The following is a 19066-nucleotide window of genomic DNA, read 5'->3' on the forward strand; positions in this document are numbered from 1 at the left end:
CGGACTTGAGCAGCCGGTTTCCGGGGCGGCCCTCGGGGGTTCCCGGCACCCGATAGGCTTTGGTGTTCTCTCTCCCGCAGTGGCTGTAGGTTTCTAGCTCTTGGGAATTTTCCTTCGCCAGCTTCTCCAAGGCGACGAGATGCGGTGCAAAAAGCGGCCATGCCTCTGAGGTCGCATTCTTTGGAGAACCAGCCGGCCCTCTGCTGCACGCGCCGCTTCGCCTTTTCTTGAAAGAGAAAGTGGGGGGCTGGTGTGTGTGTGTGGGGGGTGGGGTAGGGATTGGTCAGAAGCTCTGGCGGTAGCTAAGTGTCTGCAGGGGTGGGACGGGGCTTGAAGTTTTAGGTTGCCCGCTGATATTTTGTTGAGCCCGTTTAGGTTCCCTTTCGGGTCTGTCCCTTCCAGATTATTTGAAGAATCGTAACAATGTTAAGTTGAGGATCATAAAGAGTTATATCAAAAAATGGCTACGGTGAATTATGTCGAGGCATAATTTTTTTCTGCCCATATGACAGTATAAAGGCACATCCCCTTAGGCCATAGTTTGTTCTTTAATCAACCTTTTTAGGAATATCAAATTGATGTGTTCGCAGCTCTGCTCACAGTGTCTTCATTGGAGTTGGGCATGTGGACTCCGGTGCCAGCGATGCCATTCGTTGCCTTGTGGCACATTCATTGAACGTTGACTGCACACCAGTTGTGGGTCAACCACTGTTCTGACATTTAAAATGTTTCTTTTAATCCGTGAGACCCAATTTAGGCAAAGTTTGCTTTACACGTCGCTGATTCATTTATTGGTAATCTTGGCAAATTCAGTCAATTCTTAAAAACTCATTGGCCATGTAGCTGTAAAGATGCCTTGTTATGCAGATGATTGGATTCCCTGTTGTAATTAGATCGCTAGCAAATGCCTGAAAGTTAGGAGACTGCACTACTTCTGGCCACTATTTTGAGTGAAAAATGGACAAGACCTTTGATTTTAATTGCTTCATCTATAAAATGTGGAAGACATACTATACCATCTCTAAGGCCCTTCTCTATGTCCTAACATTTCTATTACTCTGCATTCGAGATTCATATATCAAGTTTTCTTAAAAGTAGGGCATATTTATTTGAAATATTACTTTGGTTGCACTAACTTCCCAATTTGGTTTAGGATCAACTTTGTTATTATCCGTCACTTTGTTATTATTAATACATATAAAGGCCTGTCTGGTTAGCTTTTTCTTCAAAAACAGGAATGGAGAGGGTTTTGTTTTTTGTTTTAATATATTTTTATTGGTTTCAGAGTGGAAGGCAGAGGGAGAGAGGGAGAGAGATAGAAACATCAGTGATGAGAGAGAATCATTGATCGACTGCTTCCTGCACGCCCTCTATTGGGGATCGAGCTTGCAACCGGGCATGTACCCTTGACCGGGAATTGAACCCTGGGACCCTTCAGTCCACAGGCTGATGCTCTACTCACTGAGCAAAACTGGCCAGGGCAGGAATGGAGAGTTTTTGCAGCTTCTAAACATAAATAGATGTAGGAGCCTCTCCCGGAAAGAACCTAGCCTGTGCGGGTCATTTACAGTATTAAACAAGATACTGGGATGTAGGGTCTGACATAAGATAGGTACTCAGCCTTGTAAATTCCCTTCCTTTGCATGTTGTCTTGATTTTACATTTAAATGTGGTTGCATAAGTCACTCAATATAAAACCTGGCTTATCCATATTAGAGAAACATTAGAACTAGGAAGGATGGTAAAGATCATCTGTTTCATCCCCTTCAAATTATGGGGAAAAATACTGAAGTATGAAAAATTGACTTACCCAAGGTCAGGCCGTTTTCCATACATGTAAAATGAGAAGAAACGAATCTCTAAAGATTCTTCCAGCTCTTTATTATATAAAATCAATTCTGTAGAATATTCTGGAAGTCTGTGTGCTAAGCCTGGTGGAAATGCAAATCAGGCTGCTTCCGTGACATCATTCTTAATTGAAGATGTCTAATTCTCTTATCCCTCTCAGTGGCTTACAGTTTTAGATGTTCTTCACAGAAAACTAAATTTCATTTTTTTAAAAATCCTGATAGAATCAAGTAAATTGGGAGTTAGGAAATTTAGTTTTACTTTAATAACTAGGTGGAGAAAAGGAAAAAGAGATATATATATAAGTATCATTTGGGTTAAATTATGAAAACACAATATATTTTAAAAGAACTAAGTAACTTTTCACAGCGACATTTAATCTTAGACAAAAATTGTCTGAATGTGGAGCCTTTGGATTGTTTTCCTGATGATTATAATAGTATTTATTGAAGTGTGTGTTTATCAGGATCTCAGATTTCTAATAGCCTAGTGGCTGTATTATTAAATCAGGAACATTTGAAACAGACCAGCAGCACTGGACCTTGTGTCTGGGTGACATGCTCACATGCATAACTCGTGCTTTCTTTAAGACACCCTTTGGTCCCATTATGTTTTGCCAGAGTCAACATTCAGAGTTTGTAAGGTCATTGGTTATGTTAATTGAGTTTTGGAGGCAACTCACAGCATCCTGCAAAAGGATGTGTCAGGAAAGTTTAATTTCACTTTTAATAACACTATATGTCTCTATATGAATATATAAATATGAAACATGTTTTAATTCTTTAATAGAACTACACAATGTCTAGTATTGTGTCAGTTGCATATGTCCACCAAAAGGCAGTTCACTATTTTCTTCCCTATTTGAGAGAGATTGTCTCACATGGGAGGACTACACCTTCAACACTTGAGTTGATGATTTTTTTCCTTTGTAGCTTCTGTGACAGTGAGAGCTTAATACGTGTAATGAGTAATATCTCAAATTATCCGAAAAACTTTGTTATGGAATTAATCTATCCATTCATTTATTCAGTAAGAAACTCCCACTTGGGTGTCAAATATGTTGATTCTGCAGAAATTTGTTAAATTACTTTACCTGGTTCCTTGTAAAATCAGGGCAGAAGTAGAATACTTAAAAGTATAATTAATGTGGTTTATTTCCATTTTGTTTTTTATTAGCCCTACTTCCATAATTTTTACCACTTTTTCTTTTCCTTGTAAAAATGCATTCTTTCATTCTAATAGATTACAAGACTAAGGGAAGTTGCTAATCCTAATGTATAGTATTCTTGAAACTATTTTCGTGTAAGTGTGTTAGTGTAGTACAGCCAGCTGGGTCATGGACCACTGGGAGTTCCCAAGACCCTTTCATTGGTCTGAGAGGTTAAAGCTATTTTCCTAAAAATACTAAGACACTATTTGCTTTTTCACTGTGTTGCATTTGTACTGATGGTTCATAAGCAATGATGGGTAAAATTGCTGGTGCCTTAGCATGCATCAAGACAGTGTTGCCCTGTTGCACTAGTAGTTGTTGGCACTAGCAATTTAAAAAACCAGTTTCACTTACGAATGTTCTTAAAGCAGAAAAATTAATTTTATTAAATCTTGACTCTTGAGTGTACTCATCTTTATTTCTGTGTGACAAAATGGGAAATATGAATAAAGTACTTCTGCATAACAAAGTAGTTTTTTAGTTGCTTCAGTCTCAAGTTGAGCTAGCCTCTTTTTTCATGGGAATCTTTCTTATTTTAAAGAACAATTAATTGACTGACTATTCGGACTTGACTATTTGGCAGACATTTTCTCATAAAATGAAGGCAGTGGGCCTGCTGATTCAAGGAAAACCACTGACAACACTTTTGCCATATGATAAAATATGAGTTTTCAAGCAAAAATTATGGTTTTTGAAATCTTGGACTGACAGGAAGTGTAAATTTTTAAATTGCATAATAAAATGTATCAACACTTGGAAGACCTGTGTAACTCAGTGAACCAATATTTTTCAAATGATCAGTGCATGATGTTATAGAGTCGTGCAACTGTGTAAAGTTTATTGGTATATATTCAGATTACAATTGCTTTAGAACCTACCACTTGTCAGTTTTAATGTGGAATTGAAAAATATCCACAATTATCTGAAAAGGTGAATTGAATTATATCATTAATTAAAAAGGTGTTCATAGCTATGAAAAAAAATGAAAAAATGGAGCAGGATAAAGGGGAATAGTGGGAGTGCATTTATTTCTAAATATGGGGATGGTGATGAGTCTTACTAAGAAAGGTGAGTTTTGAGCAAAGACCTCGAGGAGAGAGCGTTAACTCTTAAGAGAGAACAGGCAGTGAAAAGATCCTAGTGTAGGAGCACAATAATGAGGCAAGTATATAGACAGTAGAGTGTTTTTAGGCCATTAAAGGACTTAGCTTTTTCTGAAATGGAAGGAGTCATTGCACAAGTTTTAAAGGCTAACTCTGGTCATCATCCTATATAATAAAACCCTAATATGCAAATTGACTGACCAGCAGAACAACTGGTTGCTATGACGTGCACTGACCACCAGGGGGCAGATACTCAATGCAGGAGCTGCCCCCCCCCCCAGAGGGAGGTGATTGGGGGGCGGGGCCAGCCAGTGGGCAGCGCCAGGCTGCCAGCCAAGTTGGGTGCCAGTGGGGGCCCCTCGATTACTCTACCCACCAGTCGCCCCACAGATGGACCTGATCGCCGGCCATGCCTAGGGACCCTACCCTATATATTGAGAACAGTCTCTTAGATTTAAAAATTAAAACCTGGCAAGGCTACTCTAACACTGAAAAAAAACAGGATGATCCAGCAATGACATGCCCAATTTGTGGTCAGTCCTGATTCTGACACTTATAACTGTGTGACAAAGCCAATTACTTAACTTCTCCCTCCTTCAGTTTTTCCAACCATATTCTTTTCATTTTACAAATGGGCAAGTGAAGACATAGAGAGATTAGTATCTGTTCAAGACTGATAAGTGAAAAAGCTGGTATCCACTGCTGGCCCTGGAGCTCACGTGGTCACCCACTGCGCTATGCGCGTCCCAGATTGCGAGAGGGATGTCCGACTGCCGGTTTAGGCCCGACATCCCCCAAGGGGTCCTGGATTGTGAGAGGACACAGGCCGGGCTGAGGGCCTCCCTCCCCCTGCACGAATTTCATGCCATCGGGCCTCTAGTGTTTAATAACTGGGTAAGGGCAGAAGTAAGAGGATGACTTGGCTATTGCAGAAATCAAAATGAGCAATAACAGTTGTTCATAGCACATTGTGATGTATTAGATGTAGAATAACTCCAAGCTTTTTAGGTAGGGCACTTGGAAGGAGGGTAATGCTGTTAACTGAGATGAGCTAGGTTGCAGATGGAATAGGATTGGGGGTAGGGGAAGATCCATAGTTTCATTTTAGACATGGGAAGTTTGAGAAGTAGAGAGGTCAAGAAGCCAGTTGTTTAGGTGGTTGGTTGGATACATTAGTCTAGAGTCCAGGGGAGAGGTCTGGACTCAAGATGTACATTTAGTAGTTATTGGAACATAGATGATGCCATGAACCTAGATGAGATCATTAAGGGAATGAATATAGAGGAAAGGACCATAGATGGACCTCTAGAGACTTCAACAAAAGAGACAAGGAGAAACCAGCAAAGTGTACTTAGAAAGAGACCAAGAAAATGCATTCTGAAAGTCAAATTAAGCAAATACACAGTATTTAGGAAGGAGTGTAGGATAAGCTGTCGTGTTACTGTCAATTAAGGTGAGAACTGAGAGCTCTTAAACATTGAATTTAACAATTGGAGACCTTTGTTGACCTTGATTAGCAATTTCTAGGCAGAGCAAGGAGTAAAGGTATTAGAGTGGGAGAGAACTTAGAGATAAATAGAATTCTGAGATTTGTTGCTTAGGGGAGCAAAGAAACAAAGGAACAGTTTGTGGGGGGGAAATTTACCTTTACTAAACCTATCACATACCCTCAGCGTATTTTGTTTCTATATTGAATTTTAGATGCATAGGCTGATGCTCAATCCACTGAGCCACACTGATTGGGCCTTAGTAGTATTTCTTAATTTGACTAATGCCCTCAGTCTGATCTCTTACTGTGTTTTCTGAAAGTGAAAACCATACACCTACATCTTGGGCTGTATGATGTGACTTCCTTCTGTATTTCCATGTTTATCAACAACTTATCTAAGTTGTTGGCTAACATTTCCCTTTTTTTTTCGTTATAGGTGTCTTGATTATTGTTCAAAATAAGCCTGGCCTGTTAATTTTTTCCCTGCATCAGAAACACTATGTATACCCCAAACATAGTTATTTTCAACCACTTTTGTATCTATCTGATTTTCATAAGTTAGTCTGTCAAGTATATGGAGTATGTTCTTCATTCACCATTTCAAGAACTTGTATAGTTTCTTGCCCAAACATTAAAGCTCATAGAAACTACAAATATACTACTAGAGAAACAATTTTGGTAAGACTTCCGAAATGGTTTTTATAGGATTTCAGAAACAGGTTACATATTTTGAGATTGAAAAACTCCTTGGCTAACTTTTTAATGATTTTCTTCCTTAGTGGTATTTCTTTTCCTTCCTTCCTTCCTCCCTTCCTTCCTTCCTTCCCTTCCTCCCTCCCTCCCTCCCTCCCTCCCTCCCTTCCTTCCTTCCTTCCTTCCTTTTTTTTTTTTTTAAATATATTTTTATTGATTTCAGAGAGGAAGGAAAAGTGAGATAGAAATATCCATGATGAGAGAGAATCATGGATCGGCTGCCTTCAGCAGGTCCCCCACTGGGGATCAAGCCCACGACCCAGGCACGTGCCCTTGACCGGAATCGAACCTGGGATCTTTCAGTTCACAGGCCAACACTCTATCCACTGAGCCAAACTGGCCAGGGCTTCTTTTTTTTTTTTTTAGAGAAAGAGGGAAGGAGAGGGAGAGAAAATAGAAACGTTGGTGATAGAGAAACATCTATTAGCTGCCTCCCTGCACACCCTCTACTAGAGATGAAACCCACAGCCTGGGCATATGTCCTGACTGGGAATTGAATCAGCAACCTCTTGGTGCATGGGATGATGCTCAATCCACTGAGCCACACTGATTGGGCCTTAGTAATATTTCTTAATTTGACTAATGCCCTAATTAGGAAATTACAGTGGGCTATATTACCTGCAGACAGAAAAATGACAAAATATTTTAGTCTATTCACAAAGCTAACACTGCAGTTGTCTGACAAAATAGGTTTGGTTCAAATTAATATATATATTTCTAAAGTGTGTATATATATATATATATATATGCACACAACAGCATATATTTCTAAAATACATATACATACTGTATATATACATATAGATATACACATACATGCACGCACACATACAACAAACAGTAATGTGGACCCAATCAGTATAGGTTTTTCCATTTATAAATTACCTTGCGTATTAAAAACAAGTGTCCTGCTCCATACATGCTCAGAAGGTTAAAATCAAGGAAATACGTCTAACAACTACAGTCTTAAAATCCCAGTCTTTTCCATGATCCACCTTTTCCTGAGCAGAATCCTGTGGTGCCTTGAGTTCCTCCCCTGGTGTGGCTAGTAAAAGTCCGCTAGAGCCAGGGAAACTGGAAGATTCAGCGTTGCTCCGCAGCTTGAGGCTATCCCCCTGATGGGGTTTTGTGTTTATGCAGCTGACCTAGGGACTGATGACTCCTGGTGGCAATATGGCTGAGACTGACTGATGACTCTTGGGGGCAATATGGCTGAGACTAATCTGCTTGTTCTTCATACCTAGTGAACAATTTCTCTTACCTCCTATCCCCTTCACCACCACCCTAAACTTCTTATTCCTATGTTGATGTAACTTGAGTTGGGAGAGCACTTTGGGGCCCACAGAGGCTTCTTCTTTCTTATAAGACATATTTGCACTGATTTATTTTTGTGTGTGTTTTTTAATTTTAACAAGTCTTTTGGTTACACTGTGCCTGGCTTCAAAACATTTTTTTAAAATCTCCATTCTTGGTGTATTAAACTCTAATACAGTAGTTAAGTTTGGGGGGAATCAAAAGTTATATGTGGATTTTCAACTACGTAGAGATGGGGGTTACTGCTTCTAACCCCCATATAGTTCAAGAGTCAACTATAATTAAGGTATCGGAGAGTCCAGTGTGGCTGGAGCAGTGAGAAGGTGGTTGATGAGGTCAGAGGGATCAATAAAGGACAGATTGTATAAGATCTTATAGGCCATTGTGAGGACTTTGGTTTTTATTCTGAATGAGTTAGGAAGTCTGGAAAGTTTTTAGCAGAGGAAAGACTGATCTGACTTAAGTTTTCAATACAATCAAAGATACAGTGGCTTAGACCAGGGTGGAAATGATGAGAAGTGGTCAAGATTCTGATTTTTTTTGAAGTTCTGAGTCAAAAGACAGTTGCATACTATATACATTATTTTTTTCATGGTGTCCAATGAGTCCCAGAAATATCAGCCACATTCTCTAGTTTAAAAACCCTACTGTTTTTTAAAAATACTGCTGAAGTTTTGATAAATTAATTAAATATGTATTCAAAAGGTTAAAAAAAGGGTGCTGAGAAATAATAAAAATCAGTATTTCTATAGTTCTCCCTCACATCTTCTTAATAGGAACTTCCTGTAAGTCTTAGCTATTTCTTTTGGTATTTTCTTCATACTTTCTTTTCTGGATTTAGTTATAGTACACCACTCCTTGTTTACCCCATCTTTTCCTCCTCTCAATATATAGTTATTTACATCACAGTTTTTTGTTAAATCAGTAGTCAGTGCTTACCTTACTATGATAATATAAATATGGTTGATAGCACAGCTAAGGTGTGTATTGACAACTTCATTTTGAATAGCTTCATTTTCTTGAATAATTTCATTTTCTCCTGTAGAGAAAATAATTACCCCACATTTTAAAATGTTTGCTTAGTTATGTGAGTATTTATACTTGAATTTTTTATTTTCATATGGTCAAATATACTTGTCTATTAGTCTTTTTTTCCCCTGGAGATCTTTATCCCTCTGAATTCTGTCATCCTAATCTATCTGGCCTGTTTTTTTTTTCTTTTTTTTAGTAAGTTTTTATTTATTTTAGAGGTTGAGGAAGGGAGAGAGAGAGAAACATCAATGATGAGAGAGAATCATTGATTGGCTGCTTTCTGCATGTCCCCTACTGAGAGGATCAAGCCCACAACCTGGGCTACTAGAATGGAACCATGACCTCATGACTTCCTGATTCACGGGTCAACACTCAACCACTGAACCACAGTGGTCAGACTGGCCTGGTTATTTTTCTGAGTCTTGACATTTCACTGTCATTTTGGGACTCCATTCTCCCTCTCCTGGGTTATTTTGTTCCTGCATTCAATTCCCTCTTTTTCCTCCCAGCTTTATTGAAATATTGACATATAACATAGTATTAGTCTTACGTGTTCCCTCTTCTTTAACTTGTGGAACAAATCCTTTAGTAGCTGTGTAAGAAAGGGTACAAGATAGGAAATTTCTTGAGTCTTTCTTGTTGACTAACTCTTTATGAGGTAGATACTAAGCTTAGTTCTTTCTAACTACCAAAGGTGTTTCTGTATGCAGTCAAATAAATGAAACGTTAAAAGAGTATTTAGTCTTCTAAAATAAAAAAAAGTTACATTTTAGTACCTTGGTAAATTCCTACTTGCCTACATGTGTACTAACTTATGAATTAAGTAGGTACGTTTTGTTCTTTTCATGTTTTGTAGATGTGGTGGTACCGTGGGAGCTATTCTGACATGTCCACTGGAAGTTGTAAAAACACGGCTACAGTCATCTTCTCTGACACTTTATATCTCTGAAGTTCAGCTGAACACCATGGCTGGAGCCAGTGTCAACCGAGTAGTGTCTCCTGGACCTCTCCATTGCCTAAAGTGAGAGCACAGTACTCATTTTTATTTTTAGTTTATCTACCTTAATGATGTTCATATATTTGTTTATGTTGACATTTTAAAAATTTTACAAATTTAATGATAGAGTTACTCTGAATTATGTTCATTAATAATGATCATCCAACATTTTATATTGGCTAATATAAAGTGTATTATCTTGAATAATATAAAATGTATTATCTAACTCGTATATTTAGAATATTTTTTGCACTTATCTGGTGGATCTATTTTCTAAAACTATTATAGGTATTTAATTTTGAATTAAGTAATAAATACGTCCAATTAATGGCAGTCTGTGACTTTTATATAACCTAAACAATAATTGAGATTAAAGCAGACTTCTACTGATTTTAAAATGTGATTCCGTGTTTGGCATTCTTGATGCTTTAAAAAAGATTTGTTTTTACATTTTACCATACTTTATTATGCTACAAACTGGATTGAAATTTTAAAACTATTGAAACTAGGTTTTACATGTTTAAATTTAGGTATGTAACTGAATGCCTGTGTGTCTGCCTTATCAGCTCAATTGGGACATAATCTGTTTGAACTTAGTTCACTAGTGTTTATTTTGTAGTAGCAAATAAGCTCATACTATGTGTTTACTTTCTCTACCAAAAGATTTTATCAGTCTTTTCTTTGTTTAAACTTACCAAAGTACACGAATAGGTAGAATAAAATTGTTAACAAATTTGAATTAAAATGCCGTAGTTATTTGTAAATACTTCTGATTAATAAGAATATTTTAATATGATTTTGACATATATTACCACTGATTACCTCTCAAAGTTCTCCCTTTGACCTTTGTGACACTATTATTTTTTATTATGGTGTTTTTTTTTGCCTTTTATTTTTAAGATTTTTAAAAATTGATTTTTAGAGAGGGAAGGGAGAGAAACATCGATGTGAGAGCGATGCATTGATTGGCTGCCTCTTGTATGCCTCCTACCAGGGATCGAGCCCGTAACCCGGCATGTACCCTGACTGGGAATTGAACCAGCAACCTTTGGTGCATGGGATGATGCCCAACCTACTAAGCCACACTGGGCTATTCTGTTTTTCTTTCTTTTAAATATATTTTTATTGATTTCAGAGAGGAAGGGAGAGGGAGAAAGAGATAGAAACATCAGTGATGCGAGAGAATCATTGATTGGCTGCCTTCTGCAGGCCCCCTACTGGGAATGGAACCCAAAACCCCCCCGGCATGTGCCCTTGACTGGAATTGAATCCTGGCCCCTTCAGTCCACAGGCTGATGCTCTATCCACTGAGCCAAACTGACTAGGATAGGGCTATTCTGTTTTTCAATGGTTCTGCCTTTTCTGACTTTCCTCAGAGGAACTATAGGACCTCTGGCCTCTGCTTTAATTTCTCACTTTTTCAGGCCCTCTTACATAAGAGTTAATTTAACATGTTTCACCTGTCATCAGTATAAAGGTGATTTCCCAGTCTTCATTCTCTTGCCCTAGCATCGCTTTACTCTGGGACTCTGTTTCATGGCCGCTGCTGCTGCTTCTCCTCCTCCCCTCAACATCTTTATTGAGATACTAGCCCGTGCATGGGTGGGTCTGGCTGGACCCACTCCTGATGAGGGGGGGGCGACTGGGGGTGGGGCTGGCTGGTGGGGGGCCATGGCCGGTTGACCAGCCAGCCCCACCCCCTGGTCAAACTCCCTGGAGGGGACAATTTGCATATTAGCCTTTTATTATATATTCATATACTATAAAATTCACCCATTTAAAGTGTACAATTTAATTGTTTTTGGTATATTCACAGAGTTATAACCATCACAACATTCTAAATTTAGAACATTTTTATTACCACAAAAATAAATCCTTACCTATTAGCAGTCACTCCTCATTTTCTCCCTTCCCTCTTAGACTCCTCCCAGCCTTAGGAACTACTAATCTTTTTGTCACTACAACTATGCCTAAATAAATGAAATTATATAATACTAGAGGCCCAGTGCACGAAATTCGTGCACGGGGGGTGGGTCCCTCAGCCCAACCTGCACCCTCTCCAATCTGGGAGCCCTGACGGCTTAGGCTCACTCCCCGTGGTTCTCTGCTCTCTGCAGAGCCTGGCAGCTCCACTCCCGCTGCCCAGAGGCCCTCTGCGGCCGTGGTGGAACACTTGCCTCGTCACCGCGGCGATGAAGCAAGCATTCCGCCAGGCAGCTCACACTGCCCACTCTTGGCGGCCGCCTCTCCCCAGGACTGGGGAACTCTGGCGGGGCTGAGGGGACTGGGCACCGCCATCTTGTGGCTATGGGCACCGCCATCTTTGTGATGGAATGATGGTTAATTTGCATATTACCCTTTTATTAGCTAGGATAGGATATGGTTTTTGTGTGACTGGCTTCTTTCACTTCACATAATGTTTTTAAGGCTCATCCATGTTCTAACAAGTATCTTTATATTGCCAAATATGTCATTGTTTATCTACTCATCTGGTGGTGGACATTTGGGTTGTTTCCAGTTTGGGGGTTTTATGAATAATGTCACTATAGGGACATAGGTTTTCATTTCTTTTGGGGCTATACTAGGAATGGATTTGCTGGGTCATACGGTAATTTTATGTTGTTTCACATTTTGTGAAATTGCCAAACTATTGCCAAAAGTGGCTACATTTTACATTCCCAAGGCCAATGAATGAGATTTCCAATTTTTGCACATCCTCTCCAACCCGTTTTATGTTTGTTTTACTATAGCCATCCTAGTGGGTATGAGTGTTTCATGGCTTCTTAACCAGGAACCTTGGGAATCCCCCCCGGGCTCTCTTAATTTCTTAGATGGCTCATAGTTGAGCTTCAAGAGGTCTATAAAAATTAGGTGAAATTGTATACAAAATTGTGAATATTTGCAAATGTGTGTTGTTGTTTTTAAAGGATAGCTACCTTTCTTAATTTCTAAAGGGGACTGTGATACAGAAAGGGCTAAAAAACACTGAATATTCAAAATGTGCTATATAATTTGTTATTCTTAACTCTGTTTCTATCTAATCTAGTTTTATCAAAACTGATTCTGGGCACCCTCCCCTTCCCTCTCCTCATCCCTCTCCCCCAACCCGCCTCTTCATTATCACTAGTAAATCTGTCTTCAGTAACTATACTGTCAAGAAAAACAGATGTTTCATAAGTAAGGAAAACTGACCAGAGCAGCATAATATATTATAGTACAAACATAATGGGATTTAGATGCTAAGTTTGCTATACAAATATAGTACCAGACTTTGAAAGTTATTTCTTTCTAACTAATGTTTTTCTCTTTCAGGGTGATCTTGGAGAAAGAAGGGCCTCGTTCTTTGTTTAGAGGATTAGGCCCCAATTTAGTGGGGGTGGCTCCTTCCAGGTAAAAAAAAAAAATGAGCAAAATTGTCTCAGTCTTTTCTTGTTTGAAGCTTAATGAAGGGAGATGCTGAGGTGAAGGTGGTAAGGATAAAGCAGTATGGTGTAACAAACAGATCTCAGTAAGCATCTGATAGGTTGGGGAGGTTGCACCATGTGGAGGTGCAAAGGAACTCATAGTGAGATTATTGTGAAGCAGTTTCTGTACCAGGTTTAAAAGGCAAAGAACAAACTAAAGGAACTAGCAGAAAGAAAGGCGAAGACCTGGATCTCTAGAACTAATCCTATTTTTTGGTTTAGGGGACAAGCTAAACAGAATGGTTTGAATCCCTATTAAAGAAGCCAAAAAGGCCTTCATACATTAATTTGTCATTTTTCTCTGATATGGTTTTATCTTAGATTGACTTCTTCCATGATAGAGTGCTGTGCAGATTTCACATTCAGAGTGAAAATGCATACCCAGCTTTCTGTATCCAAACAATGTACCAGGCCCATGTCTCATTATTTATTTGGTTTGAACTTTTTATGGACTACTTTCTCCCTTAAAAAATTACCCAAATTTTGTCCTTATTATAAAGACTTAAAAAAAAAAAAGTATAGCATAAAGCTTGTCCTTCTACCTTAAACACATCACCTCTTTCTCACCCAATGCACATTCCCTTCCCACATACACTTATTCTTTTTTTACAAAACCATCATTAATAAACAGTGCAGTGTATTTCTGGCCTGTCATGTACATAAAATGTATAATATGTAGACTTAATTACCCTTTATGTATATTTAATCATATTAAAAAATATTTTGCCCAACTTGTCTTGAAGGATTTTTCCATGAAAATGTGTAGAATTTTTTTCAAAATTGCATAGTATGAGTATTCTGTTATTAATAAGCATTATTTAAATTGATAAACCTTTAGATTTATTTTCAGATTTTTGCTGTTAAAAACAATGGTTTTGTGCCCTGCCCAGTGTGGCTCAGTTGATTGGAACATCATCTCACACACCAAAAGGTGGTGGGTTTGATTCCTGGTCAGGGCACATACCCAGGTTGTGGGTATGTATACATCAAATTGATGTTTCTCTCTCGCTTCCTCTGTTAAAAAACAACAACAAAAATAATGGTTTTGTGAACTTCACTGTACCTTTATCTTTGAGTACTTAAATTAACATATTTCTTTCTTTAGGATAGTTACCTAAAAGTAGAATTTCTGGATAAAAGGGCACATGCACATTTAAAGTTAATAAATATTCCTCACCAGCCTTCTGAAAAGGCATTCTACATTTTTATTCTCTAATAGTGAATTATTTGCTCTTTATCCATGTATTACCAATTTTGACTATTTATGTCTTTTAATATTTGCCAAATAGACTAAACATGATTTTTCACTGTTTTAATATACATTTGTTTAATTTTTTTTATATATTTTATTGATTTTTTACAGAGAGGAAGGGAGAGGGATAGAGAGTTAGAAACATCGATGAGAGAGAAACATCAATGAGCTGCCTCCTGCACACTCCCCACTGGGTATGTGCCCGCAACCAAGGTACATGCCCCCAACCGAATTGAACCTGGGACCCCTGAGTCTGCAGGCCGACGCTCTATCCACTGAGCCAAACCGGTTAGGGCCATTTGTTTAATTTTTGACCCTCCTTGCAATTATTTGTATCTCTTTTGTGAATTACCTATGTATATTCCTTGCTTATTTTCTCATTAGAATGTCTTTTTCCTTTTTCTTTTTTTTAATATACTTTTATTGATTTCAGAGAGGAAGGGAGAGGTAGAAATAGAAACATCAATGATGAGAAAGAATCATTGATCTACTGCTTCCTGCACACCCCCTACTAGGGATCCAACCCACAACCCAAGCATGTGCCCTGACCAGGAATCGAACTGTGACCTCCTGGTTCATAGGTTGATGCTCAACCAGTGAGCCACACCCACCAGGCTCTTTTTTCTTATTGATTTCTAGGAATGCAGTGTTTATTTGTGTTCACAATTTGGCATCATTAAATGTATCCTATATTTTCCTTTTTCATAAAACAAAATGTTTTATTTTAAATTATATTCACTCCCTCCCCCCTTTTTCTTTATTCTCGCCTGAGAATATGTTTATTGATGAGAGAGAGACAGAAAGAGAAAGGGAAACATTGATGTGAGAGAGAAACATTAATTGGTTGCCTTCCATATGTGCCCCAACTGGGGATTGAACTCCCAGCCTTTTGGTGTGTGGGACAACACTCCAGCCAACTGAGCAACCCAGCCAGGGCTTAACTTCCCTTTTTTCAAAAAGCACATTTAAAAAGGCACAACAGTGAGACTCTCCATTTGTACTGGTTTGTCTATTCTGTCCCTTATTGGACAGATAATCAGAATTGTTTGGTGATAATAGGATATTTGATACAGCAGGCAACTAATTCAATGCCTGAAAAGCTAAGTAATTAATAGGTAGTTGGGGTACATAAAGTCATAGTCAGGAAGTTAAATTTGCAAATTTAATAGAATGTTAAATGTTGGAAAACATCACCTGATCTGCTGGTGCTGAATTCTTTCAGAATTGTTTTGTCTGTTTAAGGAAATTGTGAACTAATCTGTGTATAGTACAGATTAGAATGCACTATAGTATCTCAAAATTGTTTAACATACATTTTGATCAGTTGAATCAGTTTTATCTTTCTTTTCCTCCCCTCCCCTCCCCCCAAAATATATATGTGCTCATACCATATTTCCTTAATTCAAATGTATTTAATTTAGCTTTAGTGCTACATAAGTCTTCCAGCCTTATTCATGTGTTTTCAAAATTTTATACAAATACTTTCAGTTATAGTTGTTTTCAAAGTATTGGGGCGGGATGGAGGGGATGTCTGTTTGAGGAACTTTATTTACATTTGAGTTTTTTTGTGTTTTTTTGTTTTGTTTTGTTGTTGTTGGGTTGCTTTTCGATCTTCACCCAAGGATATTTTTCCATCACTTTTAGATACAGTGGGAGGGAGGAAAGGGGGGGTTGGGAGAAAAACATCAATGTGAGAGAGACACATCAATTGGTTGCTTCCCACATGGCCCCAACAGACCTGGCCAGGGAAGGAAGCTACAACCCAAGTACCTGCCCTTGACTAGGAATTGAGCCCTCTCTAACCACTGAACCATTGGCTGGGCACATGTCTTTTTCTTAATGAGTTGATACAAACTCATTAAGAGGGTCTTCATGAAAAAATGTGTAAATTAACCTGATGTTATATGAGCATATAGCTAATACTTTGTTTTAAAATGCCTCTAAAATTATAAAGATTAATTTACATGTCATTTAAACCTTATGAATTAAGCAACATGCTTATTGATAAAATTTAAATCTTTATTTTAGAGCAATATATTTTGCTGCTTATTCAAACTGCAAGGAAAAGTTGAATGGTGTATTTGATCCTGATTCTACCCAGGTACACATGATTTCAGCTGCAATGGCAGGTATGACTATATAATATTAAAAAAAAATTTTTCTGAAACTTAGAGACTTAATATATTAAATTATGATAAATTTATATTATAAAGTTAAGACAATGTGCTTCTAATTGATTAGCATCCACAAACATGATTTTTGCATTTATTAGTATACAATAAATTAGACCAGGCCGTATATGTAAGAGCTGTTGTCAATTGGCATTTTGTAGTTAGGAATTTGTGATAGCATACAGGTAATATACTATTTACATTGTCTTGCATAGTTTACTGAATATTTAGTGATCACTTTTTAACAGTTTTAAGAATCCAATCATAATTACAGTATCAGTAAGTTATGGAGCTGTAATTTATTCTTCTCTCCTCAATTTCTGTTAGTGCCTTTTCCTTTCTGCTGCATGTTTTGGCTTCTGTCTGAAATGTGCCGGCAGTTCTTGGTAAAGTATTCATTTTGTCCTGTGCTCAAATGCTGACATTTTTGTGAGTGATGTATTACTGATAACTCAAGAGTTACTGTAATGTATGTATATTGAAATGTTTAGCATTTCACATAAATCACACTGGATGGCACTTGAAATCTAGGCACTGGTTATGTACGTGCTTGCTATAGAAATGTTTTCAGGAATTCTTCTGTCATCATTGAGTATGTATGATTCTGAATTAAAACAACCAGTCCTGGGCTTCTCTCTGCCCTGCCTTAAAGATACACTAAACTGGTAGATTGGTTTGGCCAGTCTGGTTCTGGAATCATTTTTTTGCTATGCATGTTAAAGCCATGACCTTTGGTTCTCATTAGAAAAATCTCTACAGTTTTTTGAGGTTTGTTGCATATTGAACCATGTCTCACATTTCTAAATTATGTTACAACTTTATAAAGCAAATTATATGTACTTTCTTCACTTGATCAATTAATTGTCAGTTATGTGCTTAACAATGAGTGCCTTAAACTGTTAACCATTTTCTGTTTAGAAATTAATTGGATCAATTTGAACCACATACTTAACGAACTAAGTGTAAGTTTGAAATGCTAATTTCTGAAAGATCGATTGCCATATAATTTAACATATATCTTATAAAATATTTTCAAGGCTTTTTATAGTTAGTAATTGTTGAGTAACTCATTGACGTTTTAAAGCTGGAAGATAAAACTTTAAAGATCAAGGCAAATACTCTTATTTACCAATGTGGAGAGCTCTTGGGCAAATTAAGTAATTTATGTGAACTTCCGTTACCTTATCCTTAGAATGAGTAGGTTGTCCTACATAGATTTGCATCTTGAGAATTAGTTCTTCAGTACCATAGAGGTCACCTACTTACAATGATAATTATTTTTTAATGTACTTTTTATAGATGTTGAATATGAATAGATATGATTTTCCCTCTGCACATTCAGTGGGTATAAGGTAAAAGTTAGTAGCTAATTTCAAACTATAGGATCTTTAGATTATATTTCTGGGTTACCAGTGTTTAAACATTTTTGTTTTTTAACCCCAGAAATTTTTAAAGAAATGTTAATCTTTCATTTTTGAAATAATTAAAACCAAGAAAGTAGATCAGCATTCATTTTAAGTGGAGGAAAGTTGGTAGATAGTCAGTATTGCAAATTCAGTTTCAGAATTTCCTGAGTCCCACTGGATCATTTTTTTTTTCATTAGAGTGTCTTATCAAATTTATTATATTTGATTCACATTGCAAAGAATTTCAGTGGAGTTGTTATTTTGATTTTTTTCTCCCAAATATATACAAGTATTAGCTTTTTTTTTATTCTAACATTGATACTATTTCTCATCTTGAATTTCTTGAATTTTGGTTATTGATAGTCTTATACTTGTTTAGAGATTATTGCACTATACACTTCTTGTGTAATTTGAAAATACTTCAGTTTGTTTGCAGTTACATTTTTTCTAAGATTGTGCTTTCAGAGCTTTCTTGCACTGTTTACAAGCATTAACATTTAGCTTTTCGGTTTTTATATACATAACTACACGGTTGGTGAAACGGAATGGTCCCATGCAGACTCATTAAGGTAGCCTTTTGCCCCTTCATTCTTGAAATAACCTAGACCAGACTGCTCTGGTTTTTCTTCAGGATCATTTTTAGAGGCCTTATAAAAATAAATTGGGGGTGCAAAGTGCTTAGAGGCAGTCATGTGAAAATTGTTTTCTAATTGGCTATTCAAAAAAAAATGCTAACCTTGTCACTTTAATATCAAAAAACACACTAAAAGTAGTCCATTAATGATATTGCCTGCTATGTTGTGCCACATCAGGTAGCTCACACATTAAGGATTTAGTAATGTACTTTGTACGTAATTTTTATTTCAAGTCCTCAAATCATTTGCATTTTATTCATATGAACTATAGTTACTAAATCCTTTTAGCTAAAAGGACATTTTGAAGTGGATTTTATTTTCATTTGTTGTAGTATTTCAAGGGAATACAAAAGAATTTGTAAACCTCTAAATTGAGCTCTAAATGTCCATGC

The 19066-nt window shown here is 37.3% G+C and overlaps 1 protein-coding gene across 1 annotated transcript in view; it reads left to right on the forward strand.

Annotated features, from left to right (window-relative positions):
* The window catches only part of SLC25A36 (solute carrier family 25 (pyrimidine nucleotide carrier), member 36), a 67252-nt gene that overhangs the window by 34170 nt on the left and 14016 nt on the right, over positions 1-19066 (forward strand). Inside the window, exons 4-7 of the mRNA XM_014542686.1 lie at positions 57-85; positions 9606-9770; positions 13059-13136; positions 16491-16591. Of these exons, the coding sequence (XP_014398172.1) occupies positions 57-85; positions 9606-9770; positions 13059-13136; positions 16491-16591 (373 nt within the window). The remainder of the gene's footprint in view (positions 1-56; positions 86-9605; positions 9771-13058; positions 13137-16490; positions 16592-19066) is intronic.

The sequence above is a fragment of the Myotis brandtii genome, unplaced genomic scaffold (assembly GCF_000412655.1).
Source record: "Myotis brandtii unplaced genomic scaffold, ASM41265v1 scaffold312, whole genome shotgun sequence".
Classification (NCBI taxonomy): domain Eukaryota; kingdom Metazoa; phylum Chordata; class Mammalia; order Chiroptera; family Vespertilionidae; genus Myotis; species Myotis brandtii.